The 22,971-nt window shown below is 40.7% G+C and overlaps 1 protein-coding gene across 1 annotated transcript; it reads left to right on the plus strand.

Moving 5' to 3' along the window:
- Positions 1–496: 496 nt before the first annotated feature.
- Ftmt (ferritin mitochondrial) lies at positions 497–1,746 on the plus strand. Its single transcript, NM_001106136.1, is given in 1 exon segment — positions 497–1,746. A coding segment is annotated over 1 exon segment (714 nt). The 5' UTR covers positions 497–575; the 3' UTR covers positions 1,290–1,746.
- Positions 1,747–22,971: the final 21,225 nt, after the last annotated feature.

The raw sequence follows: 22,971 nt of genomic DNA on the forward strand, positions 1-22,971 counted from the left end.
ATAAAAACGAAAAAAAAAAAAGAAAAAAAAATAGACTACGAAAGTGAAGAAGTTGTCCGCTGTGCTGGCCATTATTTTCCTACTTAATGGTTGTTAAAGTAACCAGGAGTCATTTGTAATGCTGCCTTTCCATAGGACAATTTATTGGGTCTTCCTTTCAGTGTCCCTCGGTTCTCAGACAGGAAAAGATTACTGAAGAAAGACAAGGGACATTTCTGTGAGTCGCCGAACTTACTCTTACGACAGCCATTTTTAATTCAGGCAAATTAATCAACTACCTATACACATCTAGACCAGAATCTTGTGCTAATAATTCAGCACATGTTTTGGTAAATGGCATCCATCTGTGTTCCCTTTCCGGAGGTCCTAGTGCCACACTCATGCCTACTGTAACAAATGACAGTTACATAGCGTCAGTGGCCAAGATCACTTAGAACTCTGCATTGTGGAAGAGAAGGGCCGTGTGACGCAGAGGTCATCGCTAAGGCTGAGTTCTCATTTAGACCTGACGCTCAGCAGCAGACCTTGTGCTGAGCTTGTCTGACCTCAGTTTCCCCTACTTTCAAATAGGAGTCATGCTGTCCTGCTTTTGGTTCTTCTCCAAGCACATCGGCCCTGCACTGATGTCCCTGCCCTGTGTGTTACACAGATTCACTGCCCCACGGTGCTTGGCCTCCAGGTATCCTTTAGGTCCCCTACTGGCCTCCCCTCGACGCCTCCTGGCCTCGGTGGCTTCCTCCCAGGGCTCCACTGGGCCTGCCAGAGTGCGCCAGAACTTTCACCCAGACTCCGAGGCTGCCATCAACCGCCAAATCAACATGGAGCTTTACGCATCCTACGTGTACCTGTCCATGGCTTACTACTTCTCCAGGGATGATGTGGCCTTGTACAACTTCTCCAAGTATTTCCTTCGCCAGTCCCTGGAGGAGAGGGAGCATGCAGAGAAGCTTATGAGACTGCAGAACCAGCGAGGAGGCCGGATCTGCCTCCAGGACATCAAGAAGCCAGACAAAGATGACTGGGAATGCGGACTGCGGGCCATGGAATGTGCCTTGCTCTTAGAAAAGAGTGTAAACCAGTCCCTCCTGGACTTGCATACTCTGGCCTCAGAAAAAGGAGATCCTCATTTGTGTGACTTTCTGGAAACTCACTACCTGCATGAGCAAGTGAAGTCTATCAAAGAATTAGGTGACCACGTGCACAACTTAGTCACTATGGGGGCTCCAGCCGCTGGCCTAGCGGAGTATCTTTTCGACAAGCACACGCTTGGAAGCGAGAGCAAGCACTAAGACAGAGGCTGCCTACCGGATACCCCAGTGGGTCCCAAGACCTGGATGGAGTTAGAGATCTCCTGTTTCTTGCCCTTAAAACTTGACTCCAACTTTACATTCTCCTCCCTTTTTGGACTGTTCTGCTAATGTTTTGTAGAGAAAATATGCTTAGCCCTGTGTTCACCACAGCTTTCTACCAACACCAAAATACTAATATTTTCCCAGCCTGAAAGATAGCCCAGAATACTCTGGTATGAAAGGGATGGGAGACAAAACACTTAAATTAGATACAAGAGTGTGTTCTTTGAATATTATTAGCAAATGTTGTTCCTAACCATAAACCTAAACTGAACTTCCATGATCTTTCCAATTCAACAATCTATACTGTCTTCAAAATCTTATGCAAAGTGGTCGGTGAGAGAAATGTATAATATATCATTGTAGGACAGAGAAGATATAGAGTACTTAGAAAATCACACATGCAAAATTTTGACAATTATTCTATTTTCCCAGTGTATTCCAAGAAATGGCAGTGTATGGAGATTTTTTTTAAGCTTTCATATCAAACTTGGTATCAGTTACATCAGAATCAGTGGTGGTGCCGGACAGCTCAGAGGGTTTACATTTTAAGGGTTCAGAGAAGACTTTTAATTAAACACACAGAAAAAAATCACTAATGCCTTATTTCCCTTTTAGTATTTCCTAACGATATACTATCTAGTTTGTTATTCTTTTATCTTTAAAAAATTAGATCAATGTAACAAAACAGATCGGTTTGGTTTCTGGTTCTATACCACAATCTCTAGCCACAGGGTAGTACAGCCTCTCTTTCGATATAGCCCAGAGAGAAAAATCTTTCATAAAGTACATGTTTTATCACATTAGAGTGGAAGTGAAAGAACTGTGGAGGAGAGGAAGTCAAAAAGAAAGAAAAAAGACCCAGAAGGAAGGAAGCATCCTTCTGGGTAAAGGAATTTTGGAGGGAGGAGTCAAGATGAGTGGTATTTGATCCATGGGAATTAGAATCAATTAGATTAGAATTAACCATGTGATAGCTTGGGGAGAGAGCAGTGTGTAAGGGTCAAGGGATGTGGGACTTAAGCTACTACAGGCATGAGAAAAGGAGATAGCTCCCAGGGTTCCCAGAGAGGAAGCCATCAGCAGTTTAACCTGAAAAGCACATGAACATCTACAGTTAATCTGAGTCCTATGAGACATGGGTGACAAATAGTATTCAAGAAGCTAGGAAAAGCTGGAATGCCTCGAAAAGAAAATGGAAAACGCATTGTGTATTGACTCTTATAGGAAGATCTTAAAACCTTTAAGAGTCTTACTTTAGTCTTCTTGAAAGTTTGGCTCCTAGGGCAGGAAAGAAAAGCATTGTTTCATGGAAATTCATCATTCCATGGAAATCTGTATAGCGCTAAGAAGAGACCTTCATTCAAACTCATCAGAAGAAACTCAGTATCCCAGAGGTTGCCTTGAGTTCCTGTACAATGTACTCAGTGATTGATAAGAAGGGCTGACTTTTAGAACAGCAGCTTAGAGTCCTTGGAAAATTAGGATCCCAGTAGTCTGTAATCAAAGAGCCCTGCCAGTTATTACATAAATATAATGGTCTCCAGGGAAGCACCACGCATGGGATATCACAGGAGCTGCCATTAAATCCAATTTTACTAAACATATTTAGATGTGGGCATAAATTCATAATGTACTATTTTAAAAGCAATCTGTGTTACAATGACAGGGTTACATTACATTGGTGTAAACATATAGGAAGAGCTACAGAAAAGGTTGAATAACAAATATTAAAATGACTGGAAATACATCAAGACCTTTAGCTAGAATCTCTTTAGAAGTGACATTGTAGTTTGCATTCTTAAAAATCACCTGTTTCTTAAGACAGCTCTCTTATGGTTATCCAATATATCCAATATTATCATAAGAAAAACAAATATGAGATAAGGTAAAGATTTGGACTATAGTTAAAATGATGGTTAAAATCTATTGTAGAAACATGCTAGTGAGAATTCACAAAGAGATATCATTTAAATTCTGTGATCATGATCAATTAAACAAAAAGCATGACAGGAACAGGATTTGGAAAGAAAACCAATGCAGCTCAGGTTAGTTACTGAAAAATATGGGACTTATAAATAAACAGCGCTCTCAGCAGGAGCTCTAAGTAGAGAAGGGGGAGTGTGTGATGGGCCAGTTTGCTTGTGTTGATTAGTCTCATTTTCCATTTTGTTCTGAAGTAATCTGTTTTGCTGCGCAGAAATCCTATTATATGTCTTTAGAATATTTACCTCTTCAGCTTTTCTAGATGAGTGTTTTTCAAACAGCACATCGTAACCCATTCATGTGTCATGAGATTGGTTAGTGGGTCACTACCCACTTTCTGTGAACAGAACAGAGTTGAAGTCAACCTAGGTGAAGAAACGATGTTGTCGGACGATATTTGCTTCCGGTCTGTGCATGTGTATCCTTATGAATTCACATTGTAGAAGGTGACATTTCTTATTCTGTTGCTGTCACAAATATTTAAGAGCTATTCTTTTAGGTAAGTATTATAGAGTCTCCGAACTCCTCAAATCTCCCTGCCTCTTTTTCCCTACTGTCAATGATAATCCTTTTACTCACTGAGAAATTAGAAGTAATCACAGGAAATGTTCACACTGTTCCTGCTCTGAATTAATCACACCCTTACCTCTGTATACATTTGTTATGCTTTCGAGTATGCTATGATGGTTGAGGCATGCAACCCTAGCCTTCCCAGAGAATCCACGGGCATGGGATACCTACAGTAACCCTCTTTTGCATGGTTACCCATCTTCATGAGTTGATTCCCATGAGAATGAAAACTGTATACTCCCCTTATTTTTAACAAATACCGCTCCCTTTACCTCAGAATGCTACTAGAAAATATGAAGCTTCTACCTTGTATCTATCACCTTGCATTTCTTACAAATGTTCTGCTCTCTACTTTCAGTCTTTATTTTTGCTCACAGCCATCATTCCTAAGTTCAGATCAGCATGAACTTTCTTTCCCTTGTCAAACCTCTTCTTTCCAGCCTCCTCCTTTTCAACCCTGACTGTGCCTGAGACCACTCACTGTCCTATATCTCAGCCATCCTTTTAATCCCCTCTTACCCTCCTCACTATTAAACCTTGAACCATGCTGGAGTACTGTCCTTGCATTTAGATTTCTCATGCCATACATATCTACATTTATTTCCTAAAGATCTCACCAAACCCAGTGAGTTTTATTTGATTGTAAAGCACATACCTAATGTAATAATGCTCACCTTTAAATCGGGGCTCAAGTACCAAATACTTGACATTTTTCTTTTTTCTTTTTCTTTTTTTTTTTTTTTGAGTATTTCTTATTTACATTTCGAATGTTATTCCCTTTCCTGGATTCCGGGTCAACATCCCAGTAACTCCTCCCCCTCCCCTTCTATATGGGTGTTCCCCTCCCCATGCTCCCCCCATAAATGCCGCCCCCCAAAAAATCACATTCACTGGGGGTTCAGTCTTAGCAGGAACAAGGGCTTTCCCTTCCACTGGTGCTCTTACTAGGTTATTCATTGCTACCTATGAGGTCAGAGTCCAGGGTCAGTCCATGTATAGTCTTTGGGTAGTGGCTTAATCCCTGGAAGCTCTGGTTGCTTGGCATTGTCTCCAGCCCCTTCAAGCTCTTCCAGTTCATTCTCTGATTCCTTCAACGGGGGGTCCTGTTCTCAGTTCAGTGGTTTGCTGCTGGCGTTTACCTATGTATTTGCTGTATTCTGGCTGTGTGTCTTAGGAGAGATCTACATCCGGCTCCTGTTGGCCTGCACTTCTTTGCTTCATCCATCTTGTCTAATTGGGTGGCTGTATATGTATGGGCCACATGTGTGGCAGGCACTGAATGGGTGTTCCTTCTGTCTCTGTTTTAATCTTTGCCTCCCTATTCCCTGCCAAGGGTATTCTTGTTCCCCTTTTAAAGAAGGAGTGAAGCATTTGCATTTTGATCATCTGTCTTGGGTTTCATGTGTTCTGTGCATCTACGGTATTTCAAGCATTTGGGCTAATAGCCACTAATCAATGAGTGCATACCATGTGTGTTTTTCTGTGATTGGATTACCTCACTCAGGATGATATTTTCAAGTTCCATCCATTTGCCTATGAATTTCATGAAGTCATTGTTTTTGATAGCTGAGTAATATTCCATTGTGTAGATGTACCACATTTTCTGTATCCATTCCTCTGTTGAAGGGCATCTGGGTTCTTTCTGGCTTCTGGCTATTATAAATAAGGTTGCTATGAACATAGTGGAGCACGTGTCTTTTTTATATGTTGGGGCATCTTTTGGGAATATGCCCAAGAGAGGTATAGCTGGGTCCTCAGGTAGTTCAATGTCCAATTTTCTGAGGAACCTACAGACTGATTTCCAAAATGGTTGCACCAGTCTACAATCCCGCCAACAATGGAGAAGTGTTCCTCTTTCTCCACATCCTCGACAGCATTTGCTGTCACCTGAGTTTTTGATCTTAGCCATTCTCACTGGCGTGAGGTGAAATCTCAGGGTTGTATTGATTTGCATTTCTCTTATGACTAAAGATGTTGAATATTTCTTTAGGTGTTTCTCAGCCATTCGACATTCCTCAGCTGTGAATTTTTTGTTTAGCTCTGAACCCCATTTTTAATAGTGTTATTTGTCTCTCTGTGGTCTAACGTCTTGACTTCTTTGTATAATTTGGATATAGGCCCTCTATCTGTTGTAAAGATCTTTTCCCAACCTGTTGGTTGCCATTTTGTCCTAACCACAGTGTCTTTTGCCTTACAGAAGCTTTGCAGATTTATGAGATCCCATTTGTCTTGATCTTAGAGCATAAGCCATTGGTGTTTTGTTCATGAAATTTTCTCCAGTGCCCATGTGTTCAAGATGCTTCCCTAGTTTTTCTTCTATTAGTTTGGGTGTATCTGGTTTGCTGTGGAGGTCCTTGATCCACTTGGACTTAAGCTTTGTACAGGGTGATAAGCATGGATCGATCTGCATTCTTCTACATGTTGACCTCCAGTTGAACCAGCACCATTTGCTGAAAATGCTATCTTTTTTCCATTGGATGGTTTTGGCTCCTTTGTCAAAAATCAAGTAATCATAGGTGTGTGAGTTCATTTCTAGGTCTTCAATTCTATTCCATTGGTCTATCTGTCTGTCTCTGTACCAATACCAGGCAGTTTTTATGACTATTGCTCTGTAATACTGCTTGAGTTCAGGGATAGTGAATCCCCCTGAAGTCCTTTTATTGTTGAGGATAGCTTTAGCTATCCTGGGTTATTTGTTATTCCAGATGAATTTGCAAATTGTTCTGTCTTACTCTTTGAAGAATTGGATTGGTATTTAGATGGGGATTGCATTGAATCTGTAGATCGCTTTTGGTAAAATGGCCATTTTTACTATATAAATACTGCCATTCCATGAGGATGGGAGATCTTTCCATCTTTTGGGGTCCTCTTCAATTTCTTTCTTCAGAGGATGGAAGTTCTTATTGTACAAATCTTTTACCTGCTTGGTTAAAGTCACACCGAGATACTTTATATTATGTGGGACTGTTATGAAGGGTGTCGTTTCCCTAATTTCTTTCTCAGCTTGTTTCTCTTTTGTGTAGAGGAAGGCTATTGATTTATTTGAGATAATTTTATACCCAGCCACTTTGCTGAAGTTGTTTATCAGCTTTAGTAGTTCTCTGGTGGAACTTTTGGGATCACTTAATTATACTATCATATCATCTGCAAATAGTGATATTTTGACTTCTTCTTTTCCAATCTGTATCCACTTGATCTCCTTTTATTTTCTGATTGCTCTGGCTAGAACTTCAAGAACTATATTGAATAATTAGGGAGAGAGTGGGCAGCCCTGTCTAGTCCCTGATTTTAGTGGGATTGCTTCAAGTTTCTCTCCATTTAGTTTAATGTTAGCAACTGGTTTGCTGTATATACAGCTTTTACTATGTTTAGGTATGGCCTTGAATTCCTATTCTTTCCACGACTTTTATCATGAAGGGGTGTTGAATTTTGTCAAATGCTTTCTCAGCATCTAATGAAATGATCATGTGGTTTTGTTCTTTCAGTTTGTTTATATAATGGATTATGTTGATGGTTTTCTATATATTAAACCATCCCTACATGCCTGGGATGAAGCCTACTTGATCATGGTGGATGATTGTGTTGATGTGCTCTTGGATTCAGTTTACCAGAATTTTATTGAGTATTTTTGCATCGATATTCATAAGGGAAATTGGTCTGAAGTTCTCTTTCTTTGTTGGGTCTTTGTGTGGTTTAGGTATAAGAGTAATTGTGGCTTCATAGAAGGAATTCGGTAGTGCTCCACCCATTTCAATTTTGTGGAATAGTTTGGATAGTATTGGTATGAGGTCTTCTATGAAGGTCTGATAGAATTCTGCACTATACCCGTCTGCACCTGGGCTCTTTTTGGTTGGGAGACCTTTAATGACTGCTTCTATTTCCTTAGGAGTTATGGGGTTGTTTAACTGGTTTATCTGTTCCTGATTTAACTTTGGTACCTGGTATCTGTCTAGGAAATTGTCCATTTCCTGCAGATTTTCAAGTTTTGTTGAATATAGGCTTTTATAGTAAGATCTGATGATTTTTTGAATTTCCTCTGAATCTGTAGTTATGTCTCCCTTTTCATTTCTGATTTTGTTAATTTGGACACGCTCTCTGTATCCTCTCGTTAGTCTGGCTAAGGGTTTATCTATCTTGTTGATTTTCTCAAAGAACCAACTTTTGGTTCTGTTGATTCTTTCTGTGGTCCTTTTTGTTTCTACTTGGGTGATTTCAGCTCTCAGTTTGATTATTTCCTGCCTTCTACTCCTCCTGGGTATATTTGCTTCTTTTTGTTCTAGAGCTTTTAGGTGTGCTGTCAAGCTGGTGACATATGCTCTCTCCTGTTTCTTTCTGCAGGCACTCAGAGCTATGCGTTTTCCTCTTAGTACAGCTTTCATTTTGTCTCATAAGTTTGGGTATGTTGTACCTTCATTTTCATTAAATTCTAAGAAGTCTTTAATTTCTTTCTTTATTTCTTCGTTGACGAGGTTATCGTTGAGTAGAGCATTGTTCAACTTCCATGTATATGTGGGCATTCTTCCCTTATTGTTATTGAAGACCAGCTTTAACCCGTGGTGGTCTGATTGGACGCATGGGATTATTTCTATCTTTCTGTATCTGTTGAGGCCTGTTTTATGACCAATTATATGGTCAATTTTGGAGAAAGTACCATGAGGTGGTGAGAAGAAGGTATATCCTTTGTTTTAGGATAGAATGTTCTATAAATATCTGTCTTTGTCTCTGAGGTGTGTTTCCTGTAGGCAGCAGAATGCAGGGTCCTCATTGTGTGTCCAGTTTGCTAATCTCTTTTTTTTATTGGAGAGTTGAGTTCACTGATGTTGAGAGATATTAAGGAATAGTGATTGTTGCTTCCTGTTATATTCATATTTGGATGTGTGGTTATGTTTGTGTGCTTTTCTTCTCTTTGTTGCCAAGATGATTAGTTTCTTGCTCTTTCTAGGGTGTAGCTTGCCTCCTTATGTTGGCCTTTACCATTTATTATCCTTTGTAGCGCTGGATTTGTAGAAAGATATTGTGTAAATATGGTTTTGTCATGGAATATCTTGGTTTCTCCATCTATGTTAATTGATAGTTTTGCAGGATACAGTAACCTGGGCTGGCATTTGTGTTCTCTTAGGGTCAGTATGACATCTGTCCAGGATCTTCAGGCTTTCATAGTCTCTGGCGAAAAGTCTGGTGTGATTCTGATCGGTCTGCCTTTATATGTTACTTGACCTTTTTCCCTTATTGATTTTAATATTCTTTCTTTATTTTGTGCATTTAGTGTTTTGACTATTATGTGATGGGAGGAGTTTCTTTTCTGGTCCAATCTATTTGGAGTTCTGTAGGCTTCTTGTATGCTTATCGGTATCTCTTTCTTTAGGTTAGGGAAGTTTTCTTCTATGATTTTGTTGAAGATATTTACTGGTCCTTTGAGCTGGGAGTCTTCACTCTCTTCTATACATATTATGTTTAGGTTTTATCTTCTCATTGATTCCTGGATTTCCTGTATGTTTTGGACCAGTAGCTTTTTCTGTTTTACATTATCTTTGACAGTTGTGTCGATGATTTCTATGGAATCTTCTGCTCCTGAGATTCTCTCCTCTATCTCTTGTATTCTGTTGGTGATGCTTGTATCTATGTCTCCTTGTCTCTTCCTTTGGTTTTCTATATCCAGGGTTGTTTCCATGTGTTCTTTCTTGATTGCTTCTATTTCCATTTTTAATTCCTTCAACTGTTTGTGTTTTCCTGGAATTCTTTCAGGGATTTTTGTGATTCCTCTCTGTAGGCTTCTACTTGTTTATTTATGTTTTCCTGCATTTCTCTAAGGGAGTTCTTCATGTCTTTCATGAAGTCCTCCAGCATCATGATCAAATATGATTTTAAATCTAGATCTTGCTTTTCTGGTGTGTTTGGATATTCTGTGTTTGTTTGGTGGGAGAATTGGGCTCTGATGATGCCATGTAGTCTTGCTTTCTGTTCCTTGTGTTCCTTTGCTTGCCTCTTGCCATCAGATTATCTCTGGTGTTACTTTGTTCTGCTATTTCTGGCAGTGACTAGACTGTCCTATAAGCCAGTGTGTCAGGAGTGCTATAGACCTGTTTTCCTGTTTTCTTTCAGCCAGTTATGGGGACAGAGTGTTCTGCCTTCGGGTGTGTAGTTTTTCCTGTCTACATGTCTTCAGCTGTTCCTGTGGGCCTGTGTCCTTAGTTCACCAGGCAGGTCACTTGGAGCAGAAAAGTTGGTCTTACCTGTGGTCCCGAGGCTCAAGTTTGCTCGTGGGGTGTTGCTTATGTGCTCTCCGAGAGGGCAGCAACCAGGAGGATCTGCGCCACCCTTTGCGGGAGCCCCTGTCCACCAGGGTCCCAGATGGCGTTTGATGTTTTCCTCTGGAGTCAGAAATGTGGGCAGAGTGTAGTCTCTTCTGGCTTCCCAGGCGTGTCTGCCTCTCTGAAGGTTTAGCTCTCCCTCCCATGGGATTTGGGTGCAGAGAACTGTTGATCCGTTCCCTTCAGGTTCAGGAGGTGTCTCTGGTGCAGGGAACCTGCAGCTCCAGTGCCCCTATCTACCGGTTCCCAGAGGCCGTATACAGTTTCCTCTCGGGCCAGGGATGTGGACAGAGGTGGGCAGTTTTGGTGGTCTCTTCTGCTCTGCAGTTTCAGGAGTGCCCACCTGTCCGGGCGGTGAGCTCTCTCTCCCACGGGGCTTGGGAGCAGTGAGCTGCAGGCTGGGATCAATGAGGTTGGGAATCCCGACATTTTCTCTTTATGTATACATCAGAAATCTCAAGTTCATCCTGTTTGAAGCCAGATGATTGATTTCCTTGTTCTCCAAAGCCAGTATATTCCTATTTTTTCCTATATGTACAATTTCATTCTAGTACTTTCTATGATCTAGCCATACATGGTTCACCTTTTTCTTTCCATATTACAGTCCAGAACATCAGCAAATTCTTTCAGTGTCACTCTCTAAAACATCATTTCATATAAGTTCTCAATTCCAATATCATAATATTTACATCACACACATAGCAAGTCTGACTATGTCTGAACTTATGTGTATCACCTTATTTCCCAACAAAGCAGCAGCCAATGTGGATTTGATTTATGTTCATCCCTAGTACTTCCCATTTTTCTTCTCAAATCTTATGATTTCCCCAAATAACCAAGGTTGTGATGTGTGCCACATCTCACATAGTTCTCTGTGATTTGAGTCCATAAAGTTCTTGGACTAGATGCATTTTTTGTATATTTGTCAATATAACAAGTGGTAAGAGATGGGGTGTGTGTGTGGGTGTGTGTGTGTGTGTGTGTGTGTGTGTGTGTGTGTGTGTATGTTAATTTTCAAGAGTTATCATTATCCCTGAGTGTTGGGATCATCAATGTTATCTCTCTACAATAACAATGAGAAAAAATAAAGGAGGGGAGTGGGGAAGGAAGGGAGGGGAGGGAATCAGAGAGAAGAGAATATTTGTACCCCAGCGATATTTGTACCCTTCCGCCCCTGTATCTCACATCTGTTTCCTCTGTGATGAACACATTCCCCCCAAGAACAAATGTATGTAACATTCTCTCTCCCTTCCCAGCTCTGATTGCCATTGTGTAGCCACTTCAGGATCCTCCATTCTAATTTAGGCACTGTCTTCTCCATCAGTCAGTTCCTTTGTTTTCATTTGCTTTTCTCTGTGGCATTTATCAGCACCTCATACGCTTATTGTTTGCTTAGAATTTCTTCTCTCAAGGCCCCTGGGTCAGACCCTTCATTTTGTTCAGAGCTGTCATCATAACTCTGGAGACCTCCCTCCTCCTAGTAGGTCTGTAATGATAATGAGTTAATGATTCAAACACCCTGAAACTAGTTAGAAGTGCTAATCTGCACTTTAGAAAATTGACATTAGAACTCATGCATGAAATTCTCATAATTTAAAAAAAAAACAAATGAAAGTTCGAGTAAATATTAGTGTTGGAAAAAGGGATCTGCAAACTTCTCAGGAAGATATTCTAATTAGTAGTATTATTATCACTACCCAAAAGAGAGAGGCAGCAAAAGGAAAGTAGAAGGCAGGCCCAAATAAAGAAAATTGCAAACTGGACCGACTCTAGATTTAGGGCAGATTAGACTTTAAAATCCTTAAAAAGTTTCAGAAACAAGATAAAAAAAACATCAAGACAAACAATTTTAAAATGCAGCACTGATCTCTGAGCTCTGAAAAGAGTTCCTTTCAGATGTGGTAGTTACCCAGGCCTGTAGACTGAGAGGTCATCAGAGCTGGTGATAGGAAAGTCAATAGTTATTTCAGAGTAATGCCTTTAAGAGTGGTGGAGGCAGAATGTCAAATCAGATTAAGGGAAATGAGGTGGAAAATATAGAACTCTTTTTCAAGGGTTTCTTTTTCTTTCTCTTTAATCAAAAAAAAAAAAACAGGGAAGATGGCTGAGAATGTTATTAGAAAAAAATAAGCCAACAGAAAGGATAGACGAGAAATAATAAACAGAACAGGTTCCAGGGAGAGCCACATCCAAGGTCAGCAGGGCTCAGGCATGACCCCGAAGGATCTGTCTTCACAAACTAGCATGAACCGAAGAAGAGGGAAACAAATGACTTAGAGGGTCAAGTGAAAAGAAAGCAAATAGAGGGTCCTTACCTTTGCAGAGCTCAAGTTTCTAACTAAAATAGCAAGTGAAATCATTTATGGAGGCATGCCTATACATGTATGAGTGTTTGATTATGTTTATTCATAGATATTAATACAATGTGTAAACAACACACCTAGAAATTATTTTATAAATGGGAAGTAAATCTTATTGCATGCGTAATATTTAAGACAAAGCCTGGGGTTTGCTGTGAAATACTGCACCGATGCTAGGATAAAATCGCAGATTAGAAGCCGCCTCTATGTGATGTGGTGAATGGGAAAATGTGGGATAATAAAAGATTCTTTTCCAAAGAGCAAAAATGGGGAGACTATCAGGAAATCAAAGAAAATGGTAGGATTGTTGAAAAGTTTAGACAAACTGAAGGGTTGCAACAGAAGTGGCTGGCTGCGTACCTTACCCAAAGGGCAAGCCAAAGCTAAGCAAGAGAGAAAAGACTGGAAGGACATAGGACAAGCCCAGAAGACAAGTCCAAAGCCATTGACAGCCCTGGCTTCCATTGCTGGTTTTGGTAAGAGACTGATTCCTCTAACCCTATGGATCATGGGTAGAGAAGGGTTTCGTTTTCACTCTTTGTGAGTGAAAGAGCAGTGATTCTGTTGAATGCCTTGAAAGGGAGCCTATTACTTAATGCTCAATTTCCATGGCAGCCCTGAGAACAAAAGTCAGAGGAGGTCCTGGAGTCACCGTGTCACAATCACAGGTGGTTAGACACAGCTGCAAAAGGTGGTGGTTGGCAGGAAGAGGGTCAGACTCTGATGAGTCAAACGTTCTGACAAGAAGAAGCTTGGCTCTGGCAGTAAAGGGTCAAGCAGGCAGAAGCTCCGCTCCCTTCAGTGGGTAGTAACAGACCCCAATAGTTGATGATGACAATAGTTGGGAGCCTGGGTTAGCAGTAGATAAAACTCCAAAGCCACAAGACACACGGCCACAGAGACTGAGAACTCTGAAGTTCCATTATGCTACTGAACATTTACAGTCTAGTCCCTCCAGCAGGGTGTTTAATGCTTAGTGATTTTTGCAAGCATGGATCTCAGTCTCATGTACAGATCTCAGGGCCATGTTTGCTTTACCCACTCATAGTGTATTTGGGAGACATAACAGGACTACACACTAACTCCTTCCAGAGTATGTAAACTAAGGATTCTCCTTAAAGTAGAGAAATCTATTCAGCTCGGACTACAGAGACACCAGTGTGGAAAGGAGAGACTAAAGACAGCTCTGCTGGATGTTCGACAGTGGAGGACAAGCGAACCACCAGGCATGGTGCTTCTCAATATGTGGGGTGTGCCCCCCATAGGACTTGCATATCAGATATTTACAATTCATAGCAGCGGCAATAATACAGTTATGAAGTTGTGAAAAAATAATTTTATAGTCGAGGGTCACCACAATATGAGAAACTGTATTAGTGGGTCTCAGCAACAGGAAGGCTGAGATCCACCACACTAGAAGAAAAGTCTTCAAGTGTCCTTAGTCTTCCCACCTCGTCCACCCCAAGCACCTGGTTTACTCCAATTTTGAAGATTCTGCTAAGAAGCTAACAGGACACTTCTTTTTGTGTGCCATGAACACCATATGTCCCTTTTCCCTTTTAGGGCCTACTCCATGACATTTTGACTCTTTCTAAAAGGGTTTTTGTGTTGTTCTTTAAATATCCTTCATACATTTAATTTTGTCTGGAGAGCTTTGTCTTTTTTAATTGCCAGTCTTCTTTGCTGTGTGCTCCTCCTCCTCTTCTTTCTTGTTTCTTTTATCCAAGTTGCTTTCTTTACTTTCCTTTTATTATATTGCTGCTTTCTATTTCATCTATTTACTATTTCTCCTACATAATTTTTAATGTCACAACAGATTCTATTTTGTCATTTTCTGTTCTGTGTTCATCTGTGCTCTGTTGGTGGCCTTTAATGAAATTCAAGTTTATTTCTTTGTTTTGTGTGCGGTTGCTATTGTAGCAACTGTTTTTTTATTCTTTGTAAGTGGGATTGTAAATTGAGCCATCAAAAGTAGGTTTCTTGCTAAGATCTTCAGACAAATTGTGGAGAAAGATTCAGACACAGAGATCACAATATCGAACAAGAAACCCACTAAAGCAAGACAATATGATCCCCAAAATTATAGATGAAAGAAGGCTGTTCAAGTGGTCAGATGAATCTGATTTTTTCCTCTTAAGGCAAATAATAAGCCATTCTGTTTAATTTATAGTTTGTATAATATTTGAAATAGTATAAACTGAAAGAAACCTATGTGCAAACAAAAACCAATGTTGCTAAATTCAATGGGTATCAAGGGGTCTGCTGTGAGGACCAAACAGCAGACTTCATTCACACACCAAAAACCACATGAGTTCCACAACAAATTCTTTTTCTTTTTTTAAGTAGTTACAAATTATTTTTATTTTGTGGACTATTGTGGTTGTTTTTTGTTTTCTTTTTTCTTTAATCCCTTTTTACAGTTCAATCTTCATCCCCCTCCTGGTCCACCAACTCCACATCCCATACATCCCTCCTCCCCATTTCTAAGGATGTCCCCACCTCCACCTAAACTCACCAGACCTCCCCACTCCCTGGGGCCTCAAGTCTCTCAAGGGTTAGGTGCTCTTCTCTCACTGAATCAGACCAGGCACTATGTTCACAGGGCTTTATTTGTGATAGCCAGGAGCTGGAAACAATCAAGATGCCCCACAATAGAAGAATGAATACAGAAAATGTGGTCCATTTACACAATTGGAATACTATTCAGCTATTAAGAACAAGGACATCACGAGTTTTTCAGGCAAATGGATGGAACTAGAAAATAATCATCCTGAGTGAGGTAATTTAGACCCAAAAGGACATGCATGGTATGTTCTCACTAATAAGTGCATGTTAGGGATATTAGCCAAAAAAGTACAGAATACCCAGGACACAATCCACAAAACCCAAGAAAATTTAACAAACTGAAAGACCCAAATGAGGATACCTCAACCCCACTTGGGAGGGAGAAGAAAGCAATCACATAAGCATAATTTTTTCCAAAAGGTTACAACTTACATGGATTCTGCTGTATGAAATAGTTATGTGGTAAATATTTTAATAGCAAAAAGAATCATATATTGGTGGTGAATGTACTACACAATGTATGGAAATTGGGGCAGATATGACCTGCTCTTAGTAAAGGAAGGGGTCATTTTAGAAACAATTTCTCTCTACACAGTGTTCCAGGCAAACTGAAGACATTGGAACGTTTATCCAAAGAGATCTGGAGAGTAGAACTGTTGATGTTGATGTTTTGATGATGGATGACAGACAACATTGATGGGATAAGTCCCCTCAACTTATCATTTCTCATTAGTAAATGATAAGTATGGTGTCACTGGGGACATTGCTCTTTTGTGTCATCCATTACAAGGAACAACTAAATCAAGAAATTCATACAGAGCATTAAAACCTGGTGAAAGTGGATTCTTTTGTTCATTGTCAACATCATCTACTGTAGGGACTCACGGTGCTCACAGTGAGTAGTTAAAAAGAGGCACTTGGAAAAAATAGGGAATTTTAGCATTGTTTTCCAAGCAATTTCATGTTTAATAATGTATTTCATTTAAAAAATTATGCACAAAAACATCACAATGGATGGAGTCACTTAGATTGCTATCGGGATTTGAATTTCCTATGGGCTGAATACTGAATCATCACCAATTCCAAGAATGTCTTTAAAGTGTTGGTGCTGGCTCTAATGATGTCATTTGGTGTTTGCAGTATGACATTTGAGTCAAGGCTAAGTGATAAAAAGTTTGTGATTCGCGACATAAATAAAGTCATCTATAGCATCAAAAACTGCATGTGTGCCAGTACTTGACTGAAAATTGGTTTACAGAAATTGCATTGTTTAGTGGTTTTAGCTGCTCATTTAAATGACCGAACATAGGCCTTCAAGGTAGAGAGCAACTTACCAATAAAGTATTTCAACTCATTGCAGCATTTTAAATTAACCCAAAATTGTGGTCAAGTCAACTTAAGACAAGTTTATGGATTTCAGCACATGGAATAAACATAGGCCTGTAAACACTACAAAATATGCATCTTTGCTTTTTGAGCTGATATAGTTACTTGAAAGTTGATTTCAAGATTTCTGGAAAAATTGATTTTCCTGTGCCTGTGACTCCACTCTTAGTCAGCATTGCTATGCTAGCTGCCAATTTCCCCAATAGAATGCATAGAGCTAAATCTATATTGAATTTAGGAAACATTGATTGTTTCTATTGTGTTGTACAGGCTTGTCTTTCCAGAGACAACTCTCCCTCACTTCATAAACAAACCTTACTAATGGCCTTGCTTCTGGACAGTATCTACACTTACATTTCAAGAATGAAGCAGACAGAAAATAAACATGGAACCAAAATATTTCATGTGCCCCGTGAAAACTCGGCGAGGATTTCAACTCCATCTATCAAAGCACTTATTATTCCATTAGTTCTTCAAATACACGATCAGGTATCATATTAGTTTGAACTTGCCTTCTTTTCTTTTGTAATGAAAAATAACAAAAGCATTCAATTAGCTAATATATGCTCATTTTATTTAGCAGTGATTGAAACTTGGGACATACTGAACAATTTCAAGGAATCGCCAAATGGAGAGCCACATAATGTGAATTTTTTATGGGAAGCCTTTTATTGATCTGTGGCAATAGGCATGAAAATTTTATGCTGACCTAACGACTCGACTGCCTATCACATTTCATGACTGGTTGTGATTTAATGTGTAATGCATAGCCACACTTTTCCATCCAACATAGTCCAGCAAAGGCACAAGTGCAAAACATCCTGATGTCACTCTAAAGATTAGTTCCTGACATTTGTAGGGCCTTCCTCAATTCAAGTAGGACTCTTTAAGTGAACATGGCAGTCACAGAGATTATAAGCCATTGTGAATTAAAATTAGGACTAAAATGTAATAGTAGTAATACTTTATGATAGCTTTGCACTAGGAAATTTATGAAATTCTCTTAACATTTTTCTCACCATTCTGTCATCTAGGTGTTATTTCATCTTTCTAATAAACTTAGACTCAGAAGTCATACTATTAGCAAGTGTCTAAGCCAAATTAATACCCAGGGGTTTCACTTTCAAGTTCTAGAGATTTCTACGCTGCAGCTCAGCTTTCTAGGGAAGGATTTGAGATCAAACCCATGTTAAGTTCTTCATCTGAAGGACTAAATAAAATCCTTTCCCACAAGAGATTTCTCAGTACATGCACCATCTTCAACAACGTGATTTATTAACTTAATTATACCCATTAGTAGAATATAATGATATCAAAGTCTTAATTATTAGATTTCAATCATACTAATTGACGATGAAAATATTAAGTGTCAGCAGTATCTGAGTTGAATATCTTGATGGCTAACTTTTACTGTCACACGTGTAGTACATACAATAACAGATTCACACTAGTAAATAAAAATAATTGTCCTCAAGGCTTCAATGCAGTGCAGCACCCAGAAGACAGACCCCCTAGCATGCTGACCAACTCAGCTACCATCCCAGCCCAGATCCAATGCTTTGAGTCAGTACCATGAGCTGTTGGCACGAATGAAGGAGCCAGTCCTTCAGAGCCAGATGTCATTACTGAATGGGGCCCCCAGCATGGAGCCACTATGGCTGCAACCTGAGCTTCTGGCATTGCTGGGAGACTGAGGAAAGGGCAGTGGAGCTCCCTGCAGTATGCAGGCACAAGGAGGGGCAGCGAGGTGTGCAGCAGCCTGGAGCTAACCCAGAACGTGTCCCCAGAATCCCTACCTATCCACAAGACCACATGATTCTGAGGAGCAGCAGGATATCTAAGAGGAGTCTAGGTGATGGCCCAGTATTTATGGTGTGTCAGAATCCAGATCCCTTGAACAGGACCAGTGACTCACTGCTATTGCAATAGATATATACTGTGTGACACACTGCCACACTGCAGTTTCCAGTGAAGCATAGACATGGTGGCAGTAATGAGTTTAAGGGCAGGCATAGTAGTAGACATAGAACATGTTATTGCCAAGCAGGACCAGAAAGGTGGTTTACAGCAGCCTAGATCTAGAACTCTCACTCACCCCCACTCCCCTACACATGCTGCCTGGCCACACAGTCTCCCTGGTTCTGGGCACAGGGGTATCCAGCATGGGTAAAAAAGGTTCATTTTCTGGACTAGACCTCCTTGAAAGATCTCTGTGGTCCATGCTGACCCTGGAGACCACATGGGTATCTTGCCATGGTCTGCTGTGTTGATGTCAGAAGTTTGCACAATTATTCATGGTCCTACAACAATTGGCAGCCATGTTGATGTTCCTGCCCTGAGTTACCATCGAAGGCTATACAGATATTTTTGGTCTGGGTTACTGCTTGAGGCCATCCTAATGTTCTTGGTCCTTGATGTCACCAAGGGTTATAACACCAGGGCCATGTCTGATTCTGTGATTTCACAGTTGCTGGAGTCTGTGTATGTTCCATGTTAACCAAAAAAGGCCATATATATGTCCATGGTCTATGCTACAGCCTGAACCCATGTTGATGACCATGGTTTGTGCTGCCACTGAAGGCCATATTGATGTCAGTGTCCTGGTCTGTACCTGAGGCCATTTTGATGTCCTTGGCCCATACTGCCACCAAGAGCTGTGACAGTGTTTAAGGCCTGTGCAGCAGCAAAGGGCCATGTTGATGTTTATGATCTACACTGCCACCAAAGACCATGCAGAGATCCTTGGCATATGCTGATACCAAAGACCATAGGATGCTCATGGTCCTTACTGTTCCAAAAACCATGTGTAAGAGCATGGTCCTAGCTACTGTTGACTGGAAAGGACAAGGAAACTACTTCTGCCATGGTATTAATGACTACAGACTAACAGTTGAGAAAAAAGAACATAGAAGACTTTTGTGATAACCCATTCCCACCCTACCTCCCAAAACAGTAAGAGCCTAGACAGAAAGCCATTGAAGAGAACTCTTAAAAATTGTGAAAAGAATGTGGAAGTGTAGCTCTCCACAACTGATGGCTCCTGCCAGGGATGTAGGTGGGGAAGGTCTCAGTTTTCTTTAAGGGGCTGGCCTTAAAGACCATGCTCCAGTCAATATATGGGCAACACTAATTGGCTTTTTTTCTGTGTTTCTTTCTTTGGAGGTGGGAAGGTCCCACTGGTTGTAGGGCAGACTCAGACGGACTGGAAAGTGAGGAAGCTCAGGGATCATGATGTGAACTCCCCAAATAAGCAATCAAGTATTATTTTTAAAATTAACTTCTATTGACCAGTATCCACATAACTCAATGAATAGGCTTTTAGTTTGTCTTCTATTGGCGTGGATTTTTGAGAGTTTATCTATCAATGAAACTTAAGAAAAAATACTTAGTAGACTGAAGTGGAAATTTCTGGTTTCTTTGGAAACTCAGCTGTGCCACATGATGTTTTTCTGAAAGCTGTCTTGTGAGAGGATGTTTTGTTGAAGCAAGCACATGAGAGGACATATGATGTTTTGCTGGAGCAGATGCTTGAGAGGGTGCATGATGTTTAGAAAGAATATAAACATAACCTCACTTGAGGTCCATCGCTATGCCTTGCAATGTTTTGTTGGCTGGTCTTCACTGGTCTTTGTTTTGTAGAAAGAAACAAACAAAAGAACTTTTCGTGGCACTCAGGCTAATTCTTGTCACTTCCACTGACCCTTGAGGAGTTCTGCAGTTTCTTCTGGATGGAGGTGCCACTGCTGATTCATGCTTGGTGTTTGCTAGTGTACGGGACGGCTGATTTCCTAACAACAAGGATTGAAATCACCCCAAACAACTACATCTAAATAGGTTCATAACCCCTTTGTCCTACTAACCAACTTTCTCCTCTACCTTTGGTCAGTGGACTAGAATGCAGGTTGAAGGGTTTACAAATCATAAGTAAAATAGGCTGTGAAAAATCTAAGCCTACAGTAGAGCCTTTTAAATTATTCTTTAAATTACTCTTGTCTGAGAAGTAATAGTTTTAGGTAAACTTTTTTACTTCATTCTCTGCATTTTTTTAATACTTGCACAAAACATATGTGTGGTCTTGAAAGAGCACAGGAAATAAATATCTTTGCTATCCAAGAGGTGTATCAGTAGGTAGCACAGTTACCAGATAAGTGGCACACATTGTAATACCAGCACTTTGTAGATGCAGAGACAAAGGATTACAAGTTCGAGGATAACCTAGGCTACATAGCAAGACCCGGACTTTAAAAGAAAGGGGAGGGAGATCGGTGAGGAGAGAGAGGGGAACTGTGATCAGGTTGGAAATAAATAAATAATAAAAAGGAAAGAAAACAAATGAAGAGGCTGGGACAATGGTTCTACTGGGTAAGAGTTCTTACTGTGCAAGCACAATGACCTTAATTCAAATCCCCAAAACGAACACAAGGAGCCAAGAGAGGAAATAAATATCTTTGTGCTTTTTACCCCTGCATGAAGAGGAGATCCTGGGACTTGGCTGGACAGTCAGCCCAAACAAAACAGTTAACTTCTAGTTGGTGAGAGACCCTGCCTCAAGGCAACATGGCAGAGAAATAGAAAAGACTGCCAACATCTTCATCTGCCCTCCACATATGTGCACATGGGTCTGTTACATACACATGCACACTCATATGCAGAAATACACCACACACACACACACACACACACACACACACACACAAACACGCACATGCACACACAAGATAACAGATACAAGAAGTAACAATGAGTAAATGACAAGAGAGAGAAAATGTAAAAGTTCCAACTTGAGATTGGAATTTCACTAACACAAAAGAATTTTGAATGTCACCAAACTCCTGACTGGTAAGACACTATTTTAGCCCATAGATACCCAAAGAAAGGGGAGTAGGAAGAGGGAAGGTACTGTGTGAAGGGAAACATGTGAATAGAAATCTGGGAAAAGTAGTGACTCCAAAGGTAATAACCCATGAGAATTTTACTATATAATACAGAGAAGCTGCCCAAGCATTGATTAAATTCTCACTCCAGTATGTGAGGACTCAAGGCAAGAGTGGTTACGAACACAAGAAAAGTTACCATCAACATGAGAAGAAAAGAAACATTTCCTCAAAGAAGATCACGACAATCCAGAAACATGATAATCACACTTTCAAGTTATCTCTGCCACAGCCCACATAGCTGGCTCTCATAAAGGCCCGCTTGCTTTCCCACAACAGGGATGCTACCACTCTTTGTGTCCCCTGCACTAGCACTCTTGCATGACCACCATGATCCTTAGTGGAAGTCTCACATCCTCCGTGCTACAGCCAGCTACCCAGACACACTCTCCACTCTCTCTACCCTTCCCCATCTGTCCCCACATTGGTGGATGCTATGCACAAGAACACACATCAGGACTTCCCTACTCCGGAGTCCCATCAAGCTTTTATTCTTCCAGTTCCCCTCTTTCCTCTGGTGTCACTCGTATGCACCATGTCCACCTACCCTAGACAACATCGCATTGCTACCTTCAGTCCCTCGTCGCCAAGGACTAATAAACGGCCATGTGAAGGCTGTACAGTCAATGAGAAACTACCAAGCCACATTAAGGCCCAGCTGGCACAGTTTGGAACCATTCCCCAGTGCATTCAGACATATACATTGGAGATATAATTAGCTATGTACAGACAACAAGTATATCTTCAATATAGCATCTTAGTGTGACTATAGTAACCACATCTAGAATTCTGCATTAAGTATCCGGAATAATGTGCCTGACTCTGACGGCCACTTAAACTTCTTAAACTCTCAGGAATCTTTAAAATTAGAAACCATAAGTTCTCTTTTACTGACCATTTCATCTCTATAGTACCCACAAAGGAAAACATTCTACCCTGAAAAGCAAGGATAATCCAGAAAACTGGGTCATGGAAGGTCTCAGAAGGCAGCTTCTCCAGGTAAAAGTGTGAATTTTTCATCATATTTCTACTCTCAAAGCATTTGAAACATTTTAATTTTCTGAGACAGGGTCTTGCCATGTGGCCAGGCTGACCTCAAACTGGGGATTCCCGTGCTGGCTGCTCACCTCCAACGTAGATCAGAGGCCTGCGCCTCTACACCCGCTGAGCTGGCTGTATCGATGCGCAATTGCGGTGCATTTCAGTGTTTTCACTAGACAGACTTTTTCTTGTCTAACTTCCTGTTCCTCTCTCCCACCCATCTCAAGTACGGTACTGTGCAGGCGGATCTTCACATGACACAGTGGGCACCCAGTGCACCTGTAGGCGTCTGTCAGCCTCAAGCAGATTTTAGTGAGTCCTATTGGTACCAAGCAGCTTAGATTTCATGCTTCTGGGAATTGTAACGGGGCACTAGATAGGAGTTACGGCAGCAACAACATGCCTCCTTTCTGGAGCTAGTCCACACCTAATGGACTTGAGGAGTCCTAGAGAGAGAGGTCAAACAGAG

The sequence above is a fragment of the Rattus norvegicus genome, chromosome 18 (genome assembly GCF_021556685.1).
Source record: "Rattus norvegicus strain SHRSP/BbbUtx chromosome 18, alternate assembly SHRSP_T2T, whole genome shotgun sequence".
NCBI lineage: Eukaryota > Metazoa > Chordata > Mammalia > Rodentia > Muridae > Rattus > Rattus norvegicus.